This window comes from Paramormyrops kingsleyae, chromosome 1 (assembly GCF_048594095.1).
Source record: "Paramormyrops kingsleyae isolate MSU_618 chromosome 1, PKINGS_0.4, whole genome shotgun sequence".
NCBI lineage: Eukaryota > Metazoa > Chordata > Actinopteri > Osteoglossiformes > Mormyridae > Paramormyrops > Paramormyrops kingsleyae.
Window position 1 is genome coordinate 7387372 of NC_132797.1, and position 24555 is coordinate 7411926.

Here is a 24555-nt window from a genome sequence, read left to right on the forward strand (position 1 = left end):
CTGTTGTTTGACCTCAATGAGGGTCACTATTATTGGACCACCCTACAAGAGACCACTTGCTCACAGTGCACAGGATATCAGGATTTGGCACATTGACGATCTCTGACAGTTTTTGAGGTGAAAAAAACGGATTTTTTGAAAAATATAAAATATAAAAAAAATCGAGGCGGCACCAAAAAATTGAGGCGGGCGGCCATGTAAAACAATTTATTAATTTTAAGTGGCCTAAACGAAAGTATGAAACGAATCCTAATTTGATGCTATCAGTTTAGGACCATACACTGCCTGTAATTGTAATTATGAACTAATCTTTTTCTATTCTAATAGCACCACTAACACAGAGATGGATTTGGTTGTAATTTGTTGGTCTCCTATGTTGTTCAGTCAGATGTGAGGCTGCAGACATTGTGGTTGGTTTTACACAGGGGGGTTGATGGCTCTATAGGTTGTTGTGTTGCTTCTACGCTCCAGAGTATTTGCGTGGTTTCTCTGTATTCTTCTGTTTGCCTCTGGGTGCTGCAATTACCACCCACAGACCATAGACGAGAATTTCCAAATTAATGTTGACTCCAACTGTGCGTTCACATTTTCTCTATGTGACCGTGTGAATGTTTTTCCCGATTTGTCCTCCCTAGGGCCATAGACTTGTATTAAAATTGAGTGAATGGATATACATGAACACCCACACATGCCATGATTTGCACTACAGAGATTTCAAACCCTGACTTCACCTGCTACTTTATTTTTATATTATGTCCTCAGTCACGTAGTCCAATGTGAACCCCAATTGATAAAAAAAAAAATACATCATAAACCATCATAGTATTTTTATATATAATGAACAACAATTTTCATGATTTAGTCACATGCATTGCTTATCATACCATCAGCAATGTTTTGAAGATTATTCTCATATAAGTTGCAGTATGGTGGTTCCCACTGCTCTGTGACCTACAGTGACCAATTATAAAATGTGTAAACATGTTTGTTTTCAGTGATGGTGCCCCATGGAACCAATATGCATGAGGCTACTCAGACAACAGGAAGAGATGTAGTGAAAGCATCTTTCAAGTGTCATAACTGCTAAAGCAATTGCTTCGTTTCCAGGGTTTTAAACTCTTTAGATATCAAGCCCTCAAATGGATTCTGGTCTGATTAAACTCTATTATTGTATTTCGGTGAACTTTTGGTGATCAGATAGCAGGTGCTCCACTGGGTCAGAAAACAATCAGCTGAGTTAAACAATGAGCCTCCAAAACACTCAGTGTTCAGCTAAACGGTCCTACAAAGCCGTGTCCTGTTGGATAATATACTGCTGGCATAGGAGTTTTTAACCACTAAACTAGCTACTACTGCTGCAGAGATGATACAGATCCTCGTGTGTTTGAGCTCTCAGATCTGGAAATGAACAAAGGACACATTTTCAGGCTCATGATCAGGCAGATTCAGCTGCCCACTGGTGTTCCAGTAGAAACAATCTGACATGAGAAATGCAGCTCAAATAAAAATCCTGTCTCTGCGTGATTCAGAAAATGAGGGCCATTCATTCATCATTCCAAGGTGACACCAACCATCCATTTCTCAGCTGCTTGACCATTTAAATGCTTTCGGGAGTTTCTGGTGAAGAATGAAGCTGTAAGGATTCTTAATGTCCACCGTAGATTCTGGCTAAATAAATTAACCAAAAATAAATGTTTTTTGTTTTTTTAAAGGTTGATCTGAGAACGAGAACATGTCAAATTGTTGCTTTTTGCAACAAGTTATTAGCAAGTCAAGGGAACATTTTCATACAATGTGCAAGTATATTATTCAAAATTGTGTGTGGTGGATGAAGCTAATTATGACCCCATTGCCCAGTCTATCATGTCCCAAAGACTGATCCTAGGCTCAATCTAATCCAGCCTACTCAGCAAATCAAATCACAATTCAGACCATCCAATCATGATTGCTAATAATGAAGTCAAAATTAAAATATCAACATGCAACATGCTTTTTACATTCTAAGAAAATTGAGACAAGTTTTTTTTGATGCTTGAAATCTTAGTATATTTTAATGACCAAATTGAATAGCGCAAAATCAAACCACTGCTGTAAAAAGTGCCATATAGGCAGAAGCACTTGTATATTAAAAAAGATTATACATTAGCAAAGGCATTAAAAATAGGGATATGATATCTGCTGGGCAGTAACAGACAACCACCTGGAACCAAAGTGACCAAGTGGACAGAAGAACATGTGACCATGGTCATGTAACAGACTAACTATGACTGGTTGAAAACCGTGGTCTGATCCTGGGACTGGCCCGGGGTGGGGGGGGGGTCTGCAGTGGAGATATGCACTATAAATGTAAGAGAAGCATTAGGAAACATGGCACGGCACTGGGTATTTGCAATGAGGGTCAAACAGCAGGGAAGGGGGATCAGCTGTAGGAACAGACCCTGGGGTTCTGCACCCAGCCTCTGCCTATCGGTGTTGGTGGTTATTGCTGAGCAGTTTGGGGTAGGAGGTCCCAATGGCGTGCCCATGCCGACACACCACCAGCTCCAGCTGGTACTCATCCACATTTACGATGACACTGGTCTTTTTGTCATTGGACATGAGGAAGATGATGGTGTAGACCGCCACCTCAAACTCAGGGCTGACCCCAATGAAGGACGTGCCCAGAGGTTTCACCAGGTCTTTCCAGCTGAACTGCAGGTTTAGGACGTGGTCATCTTCATCTGGCTGCAGGGGTCAAATAATGGTTACCAAAAGTATTACTGCCTTATGGAGTACTTTCATAATCCTGCACTCAGTGGATCATACATAAGAGATCACATTTTTGACATTTTCTCACTTATTCTAGATAAAAGGCCAGACACCTTCCTCACCGTGTTCTTGTTGCCTACAGCCTTGTAACCCTTGTAGTCCACATTTTTGAGCTTTTCCTGCAGGTAGAACTGGACCCAGTTGTGAAAGCCTATGAGCTCCTTCGAATCTCTGGTCTCCCCTACAAACACGTGTTCAAACCCACAGGAGTCTTCTCTGTTTGGCACACATAAATGACAGGATGAGAAGTGAGCTATTTACCCAGTCACACACTGCAACTCATTTGCTGGATTTTACCACATACAGAAAGTTCACAGAGCCTTTCAAGTTGTCCACATCTTGCTATGTTTCATACTCATTTTAAAATGGATTTTGTTTGTAATTAGTCTTAACATAGTAATCCATAATGACAAAGCAAAAACAGGTTTTGGGAGTATTTTGTTAATTTATTAAAAATTGAAATATCCCATTTACATAAGTATTCAGACCCTTATAACACTTGCAATTGAGCTCCGGGGCATCCTACTTCTATCAATTGCCCTTGAGATGCTTCTATAACTTGACTGGAGTCCACTTGCGCCAAAGTGAATTCATTAGACAATCAGGAAAGACAGACACCTGCTTATATAAGGACTCAAAGTTGATTGAGTAGGTCAGAGTGAAAACCAAGCCATTTCCTCAGTTCCACCAACACTGCGGCAAGAAAGATCTGGGGATGGATACAAGAAAATTTCTGCAGCATTAAAAGGTGCCCAAGAGCACAGTAGCCTCCATGATCCTCGAATGGAAGAGATTTGGAACGACAGACAGTCTTAAAAAAGCATAACTATCAGTACAGCACTTCACCAATCAGGCCTTTATGGTAGAGTGGCCAGTTGGAAGCCATTCCTCACTAAAAGGCACTTGCGGACCCGCAGGTAGTTTGCCAAAAAGCACCTCAAAGACACTCAGACCAATACAGAGCAATTCTCACGGAAAACCCAAGCCCAGCCAAAGTCCAGACCTGAGCCCAATAGAGCATCTCTGGACCTGAAAATGGCTGTGCATCGACGCTCCCCATCAAACCTGGGTGAGCTTGAAAGATTCTGCCAAGAAGAATGGGAGAAACGTCTAAAAACGGTGAGCCATTCTCAAGAAGATGTGATGGTCATTGCTGTTAGAAGTGTTTTAACCAAGTACCAAGTGAAGAGTCTGCATACTTATCTAAAGGGATATTTCAGTTTTTATTTTTAATAAGTTAACAACACTCACAGCCTGATTTTGCTTTGTCATTGTGGAGCATTGGGTGTAGATTGATCATCAAAAAATAGAGTTCATTTTATGATGGGTCTAAAACATAACAGATTGTAGACAATTTGAAGGGGTCTGAAAAACTTTCCGCATGCTGGACCACGTAGGGCATCACCTACCCCCCGCTTCGTTCTCGGTGGTAGAGCCGAAACCAAATGTCAAAGAGCTGATTCTTGAAACTCTTCAAGTCCGATGGGGACTGGTGCTTGCTGACCAAGTATTCATGAGCACGCTGCAGGGGAATGAAAAGGTATCAGTTAGCATTATGTTAGCAATGTGTTGCATCACTGTTTGTACACTCAGTACAAAAAGTATCAGGAAACTGAGGGTGTAGGTTTGGTTTCAACATTGACAGGGACCAAATAAGCCCCGAAACCACCACCCCCCCCACCCCCAAAACACACACGGTACCCCTACAATATTGGCAGGACCATATCCCCACTGTCCATACAAAAATCTACACCATTGCAGGTGACAGTCATAAAGACCAAACATACTGAATACACCCATAAACTCCCAGAAATAATATATTTAGCTTCAAATGACGGGGGCTTTGTGGGTGGCACCACCGCCTTACACCTCCAGGGTTGGGGCTTTGCGTGCCACCCCCTCTGTGTGTGTGGGGCTTGCAGGAGTTTCCCCCTACAGTATAAAACATGCAGTTGGGCTAATGGGGTAATTGGAGTCTCTAAATTGCCCCTAGTGTGTGATTATGCATGTACAGGCAACCCTTGTACCCTGGAGTCTGATCAGAATAGGTACATGGATTGATTAAGTTTAAATTAGAGAGCTGGAGCTTCATAATGATGATCGCGGCCATTTTAAATGTTTTCCCTCATGTTATTCTTTGATTACGTTAGCGTATAAAAGATCTGGGATGAGAATTCCTTACTCTTGTCATTTAGGGTATATAGGTTGTTTCACTGGATAAGGAGCAGACTTTGCCTGGGAAAAGTTCCAGTTTGGTTTTGATCACCACCAGGAACAATGGCTGCTAAGTGGACCTTGTCATGCCTCAACCCTCAAACAACAAACGAGACGCAGGCAGACTCTCAGCATCTAAGGACATCACCTTCATGACACTGGTCTGCAAAATGGCATCCAGGAAGTTGCTGTCCTCAGCCAGCTCCTCTGCAGTGACTGTCTCTGGGGAACCTGTAGACATCTCATAGTTGTCCAACAGGTTCATGAAGCCTGAAAAGGGGTATTATTAGCTGACACAGCAGGAGCCTGCATGATACAACATGTTGCATATAACTTTCTTGGCTGCCTGAAGTGGTTAATCTTTCAGGCTGTCCAACCTCCAATCTGAGGAAGGGTGTAGTCTGCTTTCAACACTGGTAGGAGCAAATCAGCCCCAAAGTCTGCACCCAACTCAACACACACTCCCACCATATTGTTACGCCCCTACAATCCATAAACTAATCTACACTATTGAGTCCACATTACGGTTACACTGGCTTAAGGCAATCTTACTGTTGTAGGTTTTGATGCTCCTCAGCTTGGCCTCATTGACGAAGGAGAACAGAGGTAATTTAGCACTGTCCCTGGCATCATTGCTGCCCTGAGCCACGTAACCCGCCTTCCCCTGAAACGAGTGGCCAGATAGAACATGAAAGCATGTTTCCAACATTCATGCAGGGCGACAAAGGTTTAAACACAAAAGAAACTGTCAAATTCACGCAATATTAAAAAGACAACCAGTTACAACGTTTATGAAAAACAAGAAACATTTCTTAATTGCTTATCTCATCACTTAAATATTCGAATTAGCATTTGAAGTATTTTAATTAAGGACAACGATTTAACTGTACGCCACCCGTGACAGCGAAGAGGAAGGGCGGAGATGCTGAACCGGTTAAACGAGCCCAGTACCTGCAGACGCAGGCGGTAATCCCTCCCCGGTTTCAGTCGGTTAACATCCAGCTTCCACAGCTCATTCAGGAGATTTGATAGATCCTGGTTCACACCCTGACTGCAAGGTAAACAAGAAGTCTTTCAATTAGTGTGATTTATTATTATTATTATTATTATTAATTCTCCCTTTGAGTCGCAAATCTGGAAAACCACAAAAAGATAATTATTATTTATTTATTTATTTTTAAATCTCCGGGAAAGTACGTTTGGCCAGCATACAGGCTGGGGGAGGAAACAAGTCAAGGAAGTTTCGTGGAAACGAAACTTATCGCTAGTACTAAGAAAACACGGTAATAATTGTGGTGAACGCCGTATTTCGGCCAATTCAACGCTTTTACCATTGAAATATATGGACCATCCTCCATGTTAAAAGTAATTTTGTGTTTTCGGTGCGCAATCAACAATTCAACTGCCATCTGTGTAGAAAACTTACCAAAGTTGGAAAATAACGAGAGGAACCCAAACTCCAACTTTTAATACCACGGATGCATAAGTACCATATAAGTACCGTTATACAATCCAGTCGCACATTGTGCAAAGCAGTAGAATAAACGCCTTAAGGGCGATTGTGCAACCGTGCAAACGGCGACATAATAAGAAAAAATGTGCCGTTACTACGACCTACCTGCGTGCCATGGTGCTATCGTACAGCGTCTGAAACCCTCCCTTCTCTAACGTTAAACCACGGCTCCAGCCAATAGGAGTCGCCCTGAGTTCCGCAACTGGCCGCACCCCACGGAAATCATACTGGGAGTGTGACACCCGAAGACGCCCAGTCTAGTCCTCTGCCGTATGATATCTACGTACAGTAGCTCCACAAACGCTAATGTTCGCGTGAACCAAGAGTCGGAACATTCTTTCAAGGCATCAAAGTTTCTCTTTGAAACAAATACATTGATATTATTTTCTGCTTTAATTATACAAATAAGCGTGTTTTAAGAGCCCTGTACATTTTATACCTAGCTTGACTAGGCAAGTTCAGTCTGGTTTAATTGTATGAACTCCGACTAGCCGCTTATGAGAAGAGGACGATTAGCAGTTACGTCACTGTTAAGTTGGTGACTTGATTACTTGAATGTTTCTAATGTTCCTTGCGCTCTAGCGGTTGTTTGCATCTACTGGTTCCCAAAGTTCCCACCACGTCTGGCGAGGCCAATTTTATGTTTGCTGCTCCGGCTACGTGGAATATGCTCCAGAAGACTCTAAGATTTCGAACACCTGTCACCTTGTTTTATTTTATGCTTTGTTGTCTCTTTTGTGTTCATGATTTCATTTATGCGATTACGCAGCCATTTTCTCTAGGGCCCTTTTGTTAAAGATCTTGATCTCAAAAGGTCCTCGTGTAAATAAAGGCAAATAAATTACAGAAATCAAATATTTTCATTATGATGAGTCAACAAAGAAAAGTTACTTACCCTATTTTTGGTTTTAGAATGTACTGAGGAATAGCTTCATGGATGAGATTTGTAGGTAAAATATACACTTGTAGTTACATAATACCTAGCAACTACTAAATATACCAGTAAAATCACATATTACCTTGAATTACTGTAGGTGAGCAAGATTGACTAAACATTATTTTATCCTCTAGTTTAACTTACTTGATTCTCCTCATGAAAACATCCTTGGTCCATTTGAGGAGGGCAAAGGTTTAGCCGTAACAGAATGACAGTGATGGGCTCAGTGACTGGCCTCTCTGGCCTACACCACACAGACCCCTGAGCCTCTGGACACGCCTTGTCCTCCAGAATAACATCACGATGGCGGCCCACCCCCCCCCCCCCCGGAGATGGTGCCAACCAGCCAGGTCCAGGTCACATCGTACTAGGCAAAGCAAGCAGGCTGCACTTATAAACACACGGAAAGGGCCCAATGATCAGGCAGCGTAGCAGTTAAAGGGAATGGATGCAGAGCCAGAAGAGGGCAGAATGCCAGTCAGTACTCCAGGTATACAAATGGATTAGCTTGTAATGCTGGTCTGTACAAGGGTGACTCAGTAGGTGGCGCTGTTGATCTACTCTGGGGTTGGAATGTCGTGAGAACTTTCTCTCACAGTCCAAAGACATGCAGTTAGGCTACACTGGCATCTTTAAATTATCAAGAATATGACAGTGTGTCTGTTTATGTGCCAGGTAAAGGACTGGGCATCCCATTCAGGGTGACACCAGTCTCTATGTTACCTGTGATAGAGGCTCCAGGCCCCCGGCTACCATGATTAGGATAAAGTGATTAGAAGTTGGTTGGTCTGTACAAATGCATCGGCTAAATACCACAACCCATTATGCCCAAACCCTGGTGGTGGTTACATCTGTCAACCTGTCATGCATCTGCTCAAGATCACTCACTATTGAGAGAAACAGTCAGCTATTGTTGTGAAAGCTGTGCTTAAACACCACTGAAATGAGGGGGGAGAACAAATCAAACATTTATGGCAGGTTCTGTCATTCATGGTAAAGAAGAAAACTAACTAAACACGTGATTAATTATGTGGGAAGGACTGTATCTCACTAAGGTTATGAAGGTCGATTCCTTTAAGGTCATAGACAGCTTGGGCAAAACAGCTTGCTTATGCGTACGAGCGCACAATTCCCAAGGTAAAGCATAGAAAACGTTTCCCCAGGCAGGATTCCACAATTCTCGAGCTTTATGGAAACAGCTGTCGCGTTTGTGTTGCTGCGCCGGTCCAAAGCACAACAAGCAACAGAAATCAATCGAGCCATTGCGCGAATGGCCCGAAAAAAAACATGTACTTCCTGGCGAACGCCTTGTCTCCATGGAAACCGGCGCAGTACTCAGGGGCCCGCCGGCGGCTCGTGTCTCAAATGAGATGTCATTTCCAGGAAGCGGCTTGCGGGGGCTACCTGTCAGCGCGAGCACAGTGCCAGACACTGGGGAGGGGGGTGGCGATCCTGCCTGCGCCCTACGCCGAAGAATTGATATTCATTCACTTTACACGCTGCAAGGACTGTTAGCAGAGATTGGAAAATAGAAGTCCACGTTGTTTTACCGTCCCAGAAGAAAGCCGATTTAGCAAAGTGCACCATTTAACAGGCGGGCCAGATCTAAACTGCTCAGTTTGGGGGGACAATTAGATTCTGTGACTTATGTAAGGTGCTTTGGATAGAAATGTCTGCTAACCAAACATAAACTTAACATAAACATAAGCTTATCTACTTGCATATTAAAGGTAAATTTGGAACTGAAGTTCATGAACTGATATATAAGAACATAAGAGCAGGACATGTAACGTGAACAGTAATATAGTGGAAGGAGGCTCCTTAGAGAAAAAGCATTAAAAGATAATTACCAAACCATAAACAAACTGACTGCAGACAGGTGGAAGCGACCTGCACCGTGTTGGTGCGAAGTGAGCAGGGAAGGTGTAACATCACTGCTTGAACCGCCCGCAGTAGCAGCCCACTTGGTTCGAAGGCACCGGCCCCGAAGTTTGGGGAAGCTATTCAAGCAAAGAGCAGCTGCAACTGAACTGCTAGTAGCAAGCTTTGATTTGGGAACCAAAAACTGGTGCATGTTCTTTATGGTTGTGTATGACTGATTTAAGCTATTTATAGCATATAATCTATCTAACAAGCTAACTTAATTTATACTCAGCGCTAGTAGTAAAACTGTTACCTACATGTAAATGCGTGTACATGTGTGTGCAGACTCGATCGTCTCGATTTTAAAATCTCCAGCCAGCTGACCAAAGTTGGCAACCCTGCGCTGATATCAACGTTAGCAAACTGTAAATATTAAATACAGTAAAGTACTCGTATCCGTGGGGAATACGCTCCAAGACCTACTCTGAAACTGTGGATAGTACCGAACACTATAAATTACTCGTTTTTCGTGTATTTACATATCTATGATAGAGTTTAATTTGTGTATTAGACTGAGACCGCGGTTACCAAATCAGCTGATACGGGGGTTCCGCTGTACTGTTCCAGTGAGCTTCCTAGCCAACAGTAATGTTAGCTAGCTAGCTAACTATCTAAAAGTTAGCTAAACCACTACTAACAAAGATCATTATTCAACACAGCATTACAGCAAACTATAGCAACAAAAGATACATTAACAAAAAGGAGCTTTAATAAGAATAAAGCAACATTCCTTCACTTTCACAAGCGACTACAAAAGAAAAATATCTGATGGGCCGAATGAAATAAACATGATTCGCAGATTCAGATGGTCCGGGCTAAAGCTGACCAATTGGATGGGTAAAGCACAAATTTGGGTGGGCATTGCTCAGCCCCGCCCGATCCGGCCGTACTGTTTAATCCTATTGGAAAGAATGATTTGTCAGAATCCCTCCCTGATCTAGCGCGCAATTGACCTCGGTACTCCGAAAATGCAGAGTATAAACTCGTGGATCTATATGAACCAGATATCAGAACCAGCATCCACCGAGAATAAAAAAGATTCTGAAGGCAGAATCCATGTAAGTACTGATATCTTGGAAGTTGTATTCTTTGCCGTGTATGGTGGTAGAAAGGAACATTTAGCATTTTTTCTAGGTGGATGTCTGTACTCTAATTCAGATTTCTAAAGCCACTATTATAACGACCTGGACTCATACAGGAGCATAAAGGTTAAAATCATTAGAATTCATTATTAAGGTCTGTGACAGAACACCTCAACCTGCCCATCCATCATGCCAGATTTTCTGCTCCCTGGCCTCTGAGACCAATAGTCCGACCAGGACTATGGCCAGGATTTAAAAAATACCAAAGTCAAACGTGTTAGCCCTTCCTAGGTGCCCCGTAATGGATCATGGTTATTGGAGCTGCAGAAAAAATACTGACCACTTGACCTTGGTGTCCTCAATAGTAGGTACTGGCACGGTCCCAACACTGCTGGAAACAAGGAACCAGGGGGCCGCTGACTGGATGGACAGCTTCCAGGATGAGGTGAAGCAGAAGGCAGATTCATTCGCAGAGGACTGGAGAACCAGGAACCTGAAGCGGCAAGACCACTAAACCCAAGACACACAACCCCCCCCCTCCCAAGACAGGACAACTGGCTAACCAGAAGCCCCAATGCAAAATGCCAGTTGACAAGGACCAAGAACCATAAGCCATGAACACCACCAAACCAGTACCTGCTGGCTAACTGACAGGCACAAAGGAAACGGAACTACACATGTAGTTGCTATGTCGCTGAGGATAACTTGTTCTACAAGGGTCTGCGCATGATGTAATCCTCGTCTCTCCCCGGTCTCTTGACTGACATCAGACAGCCATGGCGCTAAGCAGTCAGACTTTGCTTTGGATAATGGAAAGATCTCCAATCTGTCTGGTAGTTAGACGGGGCTTGCTTCGTTTTTTTGTCCGCTAGATGGTGCTAAAAGGTAAACAACGTCTAACGCAAGTTTTTACCAACAAGTACCTCTCCAGCAAAGTCTATACAGATCGCTAGGCACACGTGCATTTTATCTGATCCGTATTTTGCAATATTTTGGTATTATAGAGAATGTATTCTTTGGTATGGTGCAATGCATGTGGAAGAGCCTGTTTAACTCGGATACGGTAAACATTACGTTGCATAGCTAAAATTTACTTCCTGACTCATCGGGATCTTATATCACCGTGATTAAATCAGCCATAAACAGAGTAATTGTAGGCCCGTGTGTGTCAGACCCTACACTTTAGGTACTTTTGTTTTGCCTTCCGGCACTGAAGCACTGAGTCACTCCAGTTTATTTCTCAACATTGTTTTTTTTTTAACCTGTAGCATCGTATGTCCTGTCCATTAATGGCACAGCATAAATGAAGCTCATCGATCGACTGATATAATGTACGTCCCATCGTGCCGCGGGGTGCGCTCTCACCTTTGTGCACCCCAGGTACCCTGCTGAGGCTCCACCTTCGGGTTAAAATGAACCGGGTGACCATGGCAACTAATGCTGCAGTTGGGTTGGGGGAGATTAATGCCTTGTCCACACGTACACGGGTATATTTTAAAATGGTGTTTTTCCTCCTCCGTTTAAAAAAAAATCCCCGTCCACACGAACATTGTCTTCTAAAAAATTTCCGTCCACATGAAACTGCTAAAATGCGCTGTCTAAAGCATGCCAAACCAACAGGCGGCATTATAACTCTAACCGTACTGCCATGTTAGCCAATCAGAAGCCTAATTGCCAGTCCTGTTAAGTTGAAAACCATGGCGCACATTCCGATGCCTGTGTTGATCAATATAATGCGAGAGTGACTCAACATTTATCTGTACACATGTAAGAAGTCCTGTCAGCAAGGTTAGCACATGTACTATTTCGGCTAAGTCCGCCATTGCTCAAACTTGCCTAATGTATACAGCAAACAGCGCACGCTCTTATGTTAAACAACGTGGACAACGGCGCACAATCTGACGTTTCGAGCCAAAAACTGTTTTCCCTGTCTACATGTCAACGCTGAAAACGGAGTTTCTTAAAATCTTCACCCTGGATGGAGTTTTGCAAAAGCTCCGTTTTCAGTGACCCGAGATGCTGTTTACGTGTGGAGAAAAGCCCAAGACGTGTAGAAAAAGGTACGTTTTAAAATATACCCGTGTACGTGTGGACAAGGCATAAGAATGCCCAGGATGGTCTTCAGGAAGAACCCAGCTGGAGGAAAAGGGAGAACCCAGCTGACCTTTGAATGTTTGAACTCTACGATCAGCTCATGCCTGTGAAGATATTGATTGCTGTGCCAGTGAAAGCCATTGAAGACATGCCGGAAAGAGTACCAGCTGAATTTGGATGGCAGCTAAAGCACTTTCTGGGCTGAGTGGTTACCACCCAGCAGACAGTGGGAATTATAATAAATTTTCTAAAGTCCCTCTGCAGGAAGTGATGTATTCTGAAAGCTTCACAGACCCTTTGGAGTTCAAAGATGGCCGCTTAGTAGATCAAACAGTGTCCCTGTTCCTTTGTACGTTTCTCAGGCTTTGAAACAGGGCAGAATCTGGTCCATTTTCTGCCTTCAGGGAAACATGATACCTGCTGCTGTGCATCAGTGTGACCTTTAAATCTACTTCATAGAGCACCCCCACCCTGCAGCCCCCCAGGCCTGTTTCTCATCCATCTTTTCCTATACTTCTTCCTGCCCTGAAAGCAAAAACAAAATATCACCTAATTATACATGAAGAAGAACGCAGCGCTGTGCGTAATTTTCCTTTCACTTTTCTTTAAAAGCCTGATGCATGTGGCACTAAATGGCCGCTTCGCTTGCTGAAAGTATTTATGTGAAATATCTCCATCCGCTCAGGTAATGGATCTCCTCATTGCAGATTGTTTTTTTCCCTTCCCACGCCTCGTGCCAGAATCCCAGAGGCAGAGTCCGTCTTCTAGGGGGTGGGCGGGAAGCGGGGCAGCGACACACACATACACTCTCTTCCCACCTAGGAAATGAGAACCCAACCCCATCTCTGAACACTGCTGAAATGGCATGTTCCACTGAACTCTTTTCCTTCATGTAACAGGGCCAACAGAGTGGTAATTAATGAGCCAGCAGTGTGCAATGAGCAGCAAAGCACACCTCAGCAAGGACGACCTTTGCTGCCACACTGACTGTGTTCATTGGCTTATATCTGGCTGGCCCCTTCTGAGTGCGCTATCTGATTGGTCTCCACTGAGCATACTATTTTGGCTGGCGTGCTATGTACCCTCACTGAGCATGCTCCTAGCCTCAAGGGCGTAACTTTGGCTGGAACATTGGGGGGGTCGAGGTCCCCCGGCCCCCTCTGAGCGTGCTCTCTGGCTGCCGTCAGATTGGCCCCCACAGAGCATCCCCCAAGACTCATAGCTTCACAATAACTTTTTGCAATGCTGTGTTTAGCTTCCTTCTCAAAATGTTACATTTCTCACTACCTGTTTGTTCATCGCGAAACAATATGCAATATACTTGTTCTGAGCTGTAAGGATTCCATTAATTGAATGCTCAAATCAGTGTGACTATATAATAAAGTGCTTTAGTTACCCCTTCTGTGAATTTTGTCTTATATGAATCCATCCATCCATCTTTGACGAGTGCTTACCAATTGCATGGCTGCAGTGAACCTGGAACTTACCATTAGCCTTTGGGGGAGGTGGGGGTTGACCATGAAAAACACAGGCCAGGGAGACTTCCAGAGAGGCAGCTTTTACTCTGCAGAACCCCAGGGAAGCCTGCAGTAGGAGGAGGGAGATTAAAAGAAGCAGTTTTATACAGAATACAGGGACTAAAACAAAACCTGGAAATTGTCCTCAGCACAGAGAGGCTGGCCAATAGCAGTGGGTCAGGCAGTGGAGCTCAGTCCTGTCTGACCCCGCCCAACATCGTCCCCAGCAGTGCCGCGTAAAGGGCAGCGTGTCCAAAACATGGGTACTCAAGTTGTGATAAGTGGCAATTTGTCAGGGTGAGTGCCCATCCAACCCTGCCCTTTGTGTCTCTCCCCTGTTTGGCCAGCAGGTGTTGTGGACCATCGTGTTCTCCACCCTATCTCGTTTCCTCCAGCCCCAGTGAGCTCTCCATATTCCCCAGATCACCAACGGGCTGATTGTGAAGCTCAAAGACTGAGTACCTACTGTACTGGCTGCATATTTGAGGCTGGCCTGGAACCAGCCTCACCTGTTTTGTTTAAATTTTGGGTTTTTGTTGTTCCTAGTTATTTTGCTCCCCTGTTTGGTTTTGCCCTGCTTGTGTCCTGTTTGATTTTGGTTTTTGTCTAATGTAGTCAGTCCTCTGTATTATGCCTCCTAGTTTCTAGTTTTGGAGTATTTCTTAGTTTCATGCTCATTTAATTGTAATCTGCCTGACCTGTTCCTTTTTGATTTGTTAAATTGATTATGGTTTGCGCCTGTTCCCTGATTACCCTGACATTCCTGTGTATTTAGGTGCCTGTCTGTGTTTTCCTTGGTGAGTCATTGTGGTATGTTACTGTGTGTTATGCTGCCTGTGTATTGACTTTGTGGTTTCTTTTGGTTAATTCTGGTTTTTCCTGTTTTGTTCTGACCCCTCCTGGTCCTTTTATTTTGTGGTTTCCCATCGTTCTGTTTATTAAGAAACCCCTTTGTCTCGGAGCCGTTCAGTGGATCGTCACCCTCTTTTCCTTGCCTTCACCATGCTATGCTGTGACAGCATGGTCTTCATGGTGACCAGAGCAGTGAGCATGCATCAGTTTGGGTAAGATCACCATCCAGTTTGAGCACAGCATTCCCATGTGTGTTGAGCGCCTTTAATGACATTCCCCTTCCCCTGGCTATGACCCTGTTTCACATACGGTGCATCTCATTGTGCCAGTTTGTCTATTCTAGGCAGAATTTCAATAGGTTTCTTGTCAATTCCGTTGCCTGTAGGCCAATCACAAGCCACCTTTGTAAGCTGCTTCTTTCCTTCTTGTCAAAACTTGTTGACCAGATGACTGGTAGAATAAATATTGACGGAAGACCAGTTTGTGAAGGAGTTTTTTTTTTTTTGACACGTGATCCTTATATGTCCCCTGTTTTGAAGGACACTTTGAGAACTAGGTCAGCTCGATGTGCCACCTGCTGAGCCCCAAGAAATTGATGGAAAACACTGGAGTTTGTTGAATATTTCCTTTCCTGGCAATTCATGTTCAATTCTCTGGTAAGAGTTAGCAGGAAATTAGGCACATTTTAGCTGTACAGCTTTCAAGTAATTTTCATTACAGGTAATTTTAATGATGCATAATAGAGCACTTTGAGATTGCACCAGCCTGTTGGCAAGTGGAAACTGCATACCTAAAAACATCTTCCCTATAAAGGTCCAATGTGACCGATTGTCTGGGGCTTGCTTCCATTAAGTGGCAGTCTTAACGAGTTGTCTGAAACACCAGGAAGGGAACTGATTTCTTAACTTGTTTAAGTGCCACGCTAGCTTATAAGGAAACTCCACTCAGCTCTGGCTGGGAATCAGAAAGCATTCAGTATGTTTCCATGGCAATACAGTGATGCACATGGATCCTAAATCCTGGATTTCAGAGCAGTAGCCATAGCAACTTCAAACACACTTGGGTGTCCTCTAGTAAGAGGCTGGTTACTTTTGTGTGTCTGAGTCTCCCGAGTCATTAATTTACCTTCAGCAAAAGCTTTCAGTCACTAGAGTTTAAGCTGCCAGCTGGATTACAGGTCTACCTACAATAATCACTCTGGATTACAGGTCTACCTATAATAATCACTCTGGCCTACAGGTCTACCTATAATAATCACTCTGGCCTACAGGTCTACCTATAATAATCACTCTGGCCTACAGGTCTACCTACAATAATCACTCTGGCCTACAGGTCTACCTATAATAATCACTCTGGCCTACAGGTCTACCTATAATAATCACTCTGGCCTACAGGTCTACCTACAATAATCACTCTGGCCTACAGGTCTACCTATAATAATCACTCTGGCCTACAGGTCTACCTACGATAATCACTCTGGCCTACAGGTCTAACCTATAATAATCACTCTGGCCAACAGGTCTACCTACAATAATCACTCTGGCCTACAGGTCTACCTATAATAATCACTCTGGCCTACAGGTCTACCTACAATAATCACTCTGGCCTAGAGGTTTAACCTACAATAATCACTCTGGCCTACAGGTCTAACCTATAATAATCACTCTGGCCTACAGGTCTACCTACAATAATCACTCTGGCCTACAGGTCTACCTATAATAATCACTCTGGCCTACAGGTCTACCTATAATAATCACTCTGGCCTACAGGTCTACCTACAATAATCACTCTGGCCTACAGGTCAACCTACAATAATCACTCTGGCCTACAGGTCTACCTATAATAATCACTCTGGCCTACAGGTCTACCTATAATAATCACTCTGGCCTACAGGTCTACCTACAATAATCACTCTGGCCTACAGGTCTACCTACAATAATCACTCTGGCCTACAGGTCTACCTATAATAATCACTCTGGCCTACAGGTCTACCTACGATAATCACTCTGGCCTACAGGTCTACCTACGATAATCACTCTGGCCTACAGGTCTACCTATAATAATCACTCTGGCCTACAGGTCTACCTACGATAATCACTCTGGCCTACAGGTCTAACCTACAATAATCACTCTGGCCTACAGGTCTACCTATAATAATCACTCTGGCCTACAGGTCTACCTACGATAATCACTCTGGCCTACAGGTCTAACCTATAATAATCACTCTGGCCAACAGGTCTACCTATAATAATCACTCTGGCCTACAGGTCTACCTATAATAATCACTCTGGCCTACAGGTCTACCTACAATAATCACTCTGGCCTACAGGTCTACCTATAATAATCACTCTGGCCTACAGGTCTACCTATAATAATCACTCTGGCCTACAGGTCTAACCTATAATAATCACTCTGGCCAACAGGTCTACCTATAATAATCACTCTGGCCTACAGGTCTACCTATAATAATCACTCTGGCCTACAGGTCTACCTACAATACTCACTCTGGCCTACAGGTCTAACCTACAATAATCACTCTGGCCTACAGGTCTAACCTATAATAATCTCCCTAGCCTACAGATCTATCCGCAGTAATCACTATGACCTACAGATCTGTGCATGGTCACTGCTGTCAGTATTGCCCTTATTGCTGTGGCAATGCTACTTTTTTCACAGACCACATGGCATTTATTTCATTTAGAAGACTTGAGTAACACATAATTTAAAGTAATGAAGAATCTGATTGCATCTGCTGCAATATATGAAACCATTCAGCTTTATCAATGAACTAGATGTGACACGCTGTGCTGTTTGAGTCCTGTGCAGTCTGCTACCACGCTGTACTAGAGCAGAGGTCTGCAACCTTTTTAAAGCAAAGAGCCATTTTATCCTAAAAGTCTGACCCAAGATTTACAAAGAGGGTTTGAGATACGATTTTTAATGCGATATCGGTATATATGCATTTAACACAAAAAAGTTTAAGTACTTACAAAAAAAAAAGAAAAACAATTTCGGGGGGCTCTCAGTTTTAAATCACTCAGATGCGTAACAGCGCAAAAAGTGGCTAATATCACAATATTGTTCAGTTCTGTAGCGATAGTCTTCAGCGTCACCCTTCTTTATGAGTAAAGTTCGTTTGGCTCTGTAGTCGTTTGCCCTTCACTCTCCACTTCACTGCTTGTAACTGTGCTGACCGAGCTGTGTAAAATGTCCTCACCACTCCCAACTCAGCTGGATTTAATATGTAAATCGGAGGAAATGTAATAATTTTACAAAGACCTGGGAAGGCATGGTGACGATTTACTACAAAAAGTGTATGAAAGAATTAGGAATCCAAATAACCTTTGAAGCCTACATCCAATCTCGGACACTGAAGAAAACTTCAGAAAACATACCATTTGACTGAAGACGTAATCTCGTCCTAGAGAATGACTTTGAGGAAGATGACAATTGTTCAGTTAAGACATTGCAGAAGCGTGTGATGGACCGCCTCATTCACATATAACTAAAGAAATATCTAAATGAAAAATAATAACATTAACCCATAAAATAATTTATATTTACGAAAGTATTATAATATGTTAAGACATGAAAATGTGAATGCGCCTATTGTTCTGAGAAGAGCCGCTGCCGCGTGCTGAAGGAGCCGCACGTGGCTCACGATCCACAGGTTGCTGATCCCTGGACTAAAGTGTAGTTAAAGTGTAGTTGTAATGTTCCTCATCAGCACTGCCAGGCCGCTATGATCAGAGACGGCGGGAAACCGCTCAGAGCGGAGATGTATTGATAGTTCAACGTACTAGACTTCAAAATGTAAATGATCAGTAAGTGTCCCACTTATTCACCATATTTAGATGTTATAGTTGTGATGATTGTCTTAATGGGGGTTCATACTTCATGCTGGGGGCACACAAACCATAGGAAAAAATATCTGTGAGAAACTGTTACATTGCAGTTATATAATCCATAATTAATGTTAAGATATTTCTCGTTGAATTATGCGATAACCGCTTAGTACAAAAATAAGTAGCCTTATGGGTCCTTTAAAGTAATGTGCACACCATATTGTGCTTGACAAGAAAGACTGGCTATACTAATCTTAAAATAAGAAATCATATTACGCTACTTTTACACTGGTGATGGCACCTTTGGATCCAGGTAAAACAGTCACTCTGACTGTCCTACATAAATAATCACTCGGACCTGGAGATGTACGTACAGCAATCCTGCCATGAATAAAGACTGAAGGGGTGGGGGGTGTCCATCAGACAGGCAATTCATTCTTTTTCACCCCTGTCTGATTGCTGATGGCTGTTGTGGCTTTTCTTTCGTGTTTTATTGTCTTGTTTATTTTTCCATCGAAACAGCTGTTTTGTTTTCATTTACTTCCGCATTTTTTGCTAAACCAGTCTGCATTCCTGTGCTTAAAGACAGTAGACCTTCCTTACATCAGATGTCACATGATTTTGTTAACCGTGTACCTGTGTGTACCAAGACCAAACTACATCACTCTAGGCTACAAATCCTACCTACATTGCAGATTTATCTGCAGTAATTGTTTTAGGTGACAGTCAAGTCTAGTCAAGTTTATTTGTATAGCACATTTTCACACACAAAAAGTAATTTAAGTGCTTAACAGAAAAAGAAATAAGAAATAAATTGTAGGTGGCAGAGTGGTGCAGGGGTTAGCACTGTTGCCTCACAGCAAGAAGGTCCTGGGTTCAGTCCTGGGTCCATTCTGTGTGGAGTTTCCCTGTTTTTGCTGGGGGCTCTGGTTTCCTCCCACAGTCCAAAAGCATGTAGGATAGGTTGATCGATGAGTCTAAATTGGCCCTGTGAGTGTGTGCACTCTGTGGTGTGTTGGTGACTGACCAGGGTTGGTGCCCAGGGTTCCTGGGGCTCAATTCCCCCCCCCCCCCCCCCCATGACTCCAGGTGCGATTAAGTGGTTTCAGGAAATGGGTGGATAGAAATAAAGTAAAAATGGACATAACATAAAAATTAAAAAACAAATAAAGTTAAAAGAACAACAACCAAAACCAGAAATTAAACGTGAGAAAATGCAGGTAACATAAATTACAAGAAAGCAGCAGAGAATAAAACTGTGGCAGAGCCATAGTGCCCAGAAAAGCATTTACTTTGAGTCTTTCAGCTGTTACCAAAAAGCATTATGTTACTGTTTTGTCTTGGTTTAACTGGAGCAAATTCTGTTGCATCCAGTCCTTGTGGTATAACTGCATATAATTACAAAATTATCCCTGCCTTCTAGGTATGATTTGAACCATTTATAGACTGTACCTGATAGGCCTACCCAGTCTAACCTGTCAAGCAGTATTTTATGGTCACCGTGTCAAAGGCTGTGCCGAGGCCCAGTAACACCAGTTACTGTCCCCAGATCCACACGAAGAGGAATGTCATTTATTACCTTTTTCAGAGCAGCCTCCGTACTGTGATGTGGACAGAAGTCGGATTGAAAACAGTCCAGGCAGCTATCTGCAGTGAGGAAGTCTGTAATTTGAGTAAGGACTGCATTCCCAATAATCAGGGATGCTGGGAGTCTGCCTGGTCAAAGAGGGCTACTGACTATGCAGACAGGACATCAAGTCTGCAGGCTGAAGATTTAAGGTGGTGCACGAAATCCTCTGGGGTTTTGGTATTGATAGCGTTAAATTTAGACATGACGGCCATATTCTGTTTGCACGGTAAGATAGCTGTCATATCATTGCCTATGGGGGTGGGGGGTGGAACAAATGCATGATCTAATATCTTTAATTTTGTTGTGGAAAAAAGACACAAACTCATTACACATTTCGGCACATTTCGGGGACTGACTGCGTTGGAGGATTTGTTAATTTGTCCACAATGGCGAATAGGGCAAGGCTATTATTGAGGTTTGTGTCTGGCCATGCTTAGCTCAGAGTTATACGTCCGAAGGTTTTCTTTATAAATATCAAGGTGGATTTGAAGCCCATTCTTCCTCCATTTATGTTCTGCCTTCTTGCGTTCCCTTTTTTGAATAGCTACAACTGTGGCGTTTCTCTGTGGTGCTTTCTGTTTGCCAGGGGTTATTTTAGCCGTAACAGGTGCGATGAGATCAAAAACCCTGATAATACGGCTGTTTAGGTTTCCAAGAAGGTCATTGTCAGAGCCTGATGCTGCGCACGAACACATAGATCTGTGTTTCTTAAATGAATCCCTAGTATTTTCATTGATGTGCCTTTTTTCCTAATTGCAGTTTTGGGCAGGGAAACTAGAAGAAACAACAAATTGGAGAAAATACAGAAGTGATCTGACAAAGCAAGATCCCAAATATCACCAGCAGGAATACTGAGTCCATTGCTGATAACCAAGTCAAGCATATGGCCTCGAAAATTAGTGGGACAATTTACATGGTGTGATAAATTAAACATGTCAAAGAGGGCAAGATATTCTTTAGCAAAGATGTCACTGGGATTATCTATGTGGATATGAAAATCACCAATAGACAATAACCAATAAAAAGGTGATATTTAATGATCCTTCCTGTATGACAGATCTACCTACAGCAATTGATCTAGGTGATATATATGATCCCTCCTGTATGATAGATCTATCAACAGCGGTTGTTCTAGGTGATAGATCCATATCTTTAGTTCCTGTATGATAGATTTATCTACAGTGACTGCTATAGGTGATAGATCTATATATACCAATCCCTCCCGTTTGACAGTTCTATCTACAGTGATTGTTTTAGGTGATAGATCCATTTCTTGAGTTCCTGTATGACAGCAATCGCTCTAGGCTGTAGATCTCCATATAATCATCCCTCCTAGGTTACAGAAATGACTATGGGTCTGCGTTAGATGTTCAGCATGTGTGCTACATCAATAGTCATAAACCAAGTAGACAGTAATAAGGCCTGTAGAACCAAAGCAACAGAAAATGATGAATGTAAGTATAAAACACAGAACGACATCCTGTGGTTCTTCCATTAACAAAGGAGAAGCATCCCCTAAACTATTAGCAGCCACTTTATGCCGCTCACATTTTTTCCTGTGTTTTCGGCAATGGATGTTTTCATGGATTTTCAATTTTAGGATTAAGGCCCCTTCCCTGCTGCTACTCTCATTATGGAAAGTCAGAAATGCAGGGAGATTAGCTGGATTAATCGCTATCTGTTCTATTTCTGACTGTCACGGTACACGACAACAGCGTCCATGGATGGAGAACAATCATCCACACATCAAGTCCAGCTCCGTGGAACCTTAACCCAGGAGGTGTGAGGTCACCTGACTGCATATGGATTGCAGTGAGAAACGGGAAAAAACACTGAAAATGCTATTGACCCATGCAAATCAGTAGTGGAGGAGGTGGAGGGTGGAGGGGCATCCAGCCCACAGCCCATCATGCAGGGGGCCCACTGCAAAATTTACCAAGGGACCCCCACCCCCTGGCTAGCATATTGCCCCTAGTGCCCTTGATAACAGACGATCAAGTCAATTTTCAGCAATTTCCTGAGAACTTACCCCTCCCTGGGCCGGCAAATTTTCCTGAACCCCCTCTCCATCCCTCGGCCCCCCTCCCCCACCGTGACACCCCTCCTCCACCCCTGACGCAAATTGAATTAGAGCGCTCCTCATGGTCAAGCCGACCAGACACTCCCAGAGTCCATGCTTTCATCACTGTCGGGCGTTTCAGAAGAACACGCCGTCCCTTTGCAGATAAACAGCGGCTGACCTTTAAGTCGCAGCAAGGCGTCTGTTAATGTGCCCGCGCGGATGAAGATTTCCCTGCGATACAGGGTGATACTGTACACAGGCAGTGTTCCTGACAGACCCCCCACTTAAAGGGCATTTCATTGCTCTGCACCATAATCACCGGCTTTGAACTTTCAGTCGCCTGTTAATTGTGGCACCGCAGCCAGTCGGCGCGTTTCCGCCACAGATTCCTCCCTGTTCACATGGTTATGAGGTTCAAACACACTGTACTATACTGATGGCTATTGTATCCTCATCCTAATCATGGCCAATCAACCCATAAGGTGGCATAGGCGGCCTAGGGTGCCAACTTGTGACGGGGCTCCGACTTAGCAAACCGCCGGTGCCATGCAGGGGTGCTGGTGGTGGGTGTCACATGGATGCCAGTTTGCTAGTAACAAGTCTTACTACTGTTTAACTATTCAACTAAGTGTTTCTTAATACAACAACATAAATGGTTAATTAGTACGCTGAGTGAGGTTTTTGCAATGTTCACAACCAAAGTGGTTCATTTAAGCAGCTACTAGTTTAACTGGAGGTCAGCCTTTGGTCGGTGCGGTGGGATGTTTCTGAAATGCAACGCGGCTGCAGATGACAGCTTTAGAGCTGCGGAAAGCTCCGGATGTTATCAGGACGAGGCGACAGGCCGCCAGAGGAGAAGTGCACGAGAAGGATGTAATTTGCACGATTTCATGTCGGTTGTGTAACAGTGTCAGTCTACTGCTCTGAAGTGCCATTAAAGCAGAACAACGTCAGTGGTATAAATAGGTGAGTTTCTCCATTACGGATTCAGGCTTCACTGGGGAGCTCTGAGCACAGCTTGTTCTTTCAGCAGGACCTGTGGCGAGGATGGAGAATATGAGAGGTTTTGGTGCCACCACCCCCCCCCCACCACATGTTTTGGAATCTCGCCAATCCTCTGGGGGTCCTGGGCTGTTTAGGGGAGACCTGGAGAGCTGTCTGGCATCGAGTCCTGATGAGGAGTGGCTGGCTCTCTTAAACACAACAGCAAGTGGACGAAGAAGCTGATGTCCACCTCTAATTCCGTCCCCATTTGCTCGTTATTTATAGATATCAGTCCTGACTCCAGCGCTCATGAAGAGCAGAGTAGATAATTTCTGGGTAGCTAATTTGCTGCTATCTTGGTGTTCTCAGATGTAATCCGGAATTTCTCCTTGGCACAAATGGAGCATAGCTAACTTTCTATCTACTGTATCTTGCCTTCTTCCGCATCTGGCTAAAGTTTTCGGGCTTCATTCCTCCGTTGAGACATTTCTCCAGAACTCGTCATATCTGCCGGCTGGCTCCTTCCTGCTGTGTCTGTCCCCATCTTGTTTACTCATCTCATTCATAACAAAGCCTCAGGTTATTCTTGTTACTCCAGTGTCTGTGCTTGAATTGGCCCCCATCCCTGTATTTGTAGACCTTGTTTATGTATAATATGTAAATCAGGGCCAAAAAAGACCTCCTCAGGCTGAAAGTGGGTGACCCTAGAGTGTAGATCATGATGCCTGGGTGTACAGGACTAATGTACTGTATACTCATAGCCTGTGAGACACTTCAGACGAGTAAGTGCTTAAATATGTACAAACATACAGGAACCCCGTGGATTGCTGATTAATCCAGAGTAGTTATACTGCACCAGGACATGGACACTGCACAAATTTTACAAGTTGGACAGACAGCTGCATCACTGCAACAATTTTTTGATACAACTGATTACCAGTCAGGTTATTTTTTTACACTGGCTATAACCATGGCAACAGGGAGCCTTCCATGCAGCAGGTTGTAAGATGCGGTAGGAGGGCCTTTGTACAGGGTTCAGGCAGTTTGACCAATGGAAGGACTTTATTAAAAATGGAGTAGACCAATCAGAAAAC

At 43.5% G+C, this 24555-nt stretch overlaps 1 protein-coding gene across 1 annotated transcript; it reads right to left on the reverse strand.

Annotated features, from left to right (window-relative positions):
* Nucleotides 1-2019: 2019 nt before the first annotated feature.
* On the reverse strand, nt 2020-6815 carry LOC111842426 (uridylate-specific endoribonuclease C-like). The gene is made up of 7 exons (XM_023809012.2): nt 6641-6815; nt 5974-6073; nt 5575-5686; nt 5171-5292; nt 4218-4330; nt 2871-3024; nt 2020-2724 (listed from the first exon to the last, which is right to left on the reverse strand). Exons 1-7 carry the CDS (start codon nt 6649-6651, stop codon nt 2464-2466), a joined length of 873 nt encoding a protein of 290 aa, XP_023664780.2. The 5' UTR covers nt 6652-6815; the 3' UTR covers nt 2020-2463.
* Between the last annotated feature and the right edge of the window lie 17740 nt (nt 6816-24555).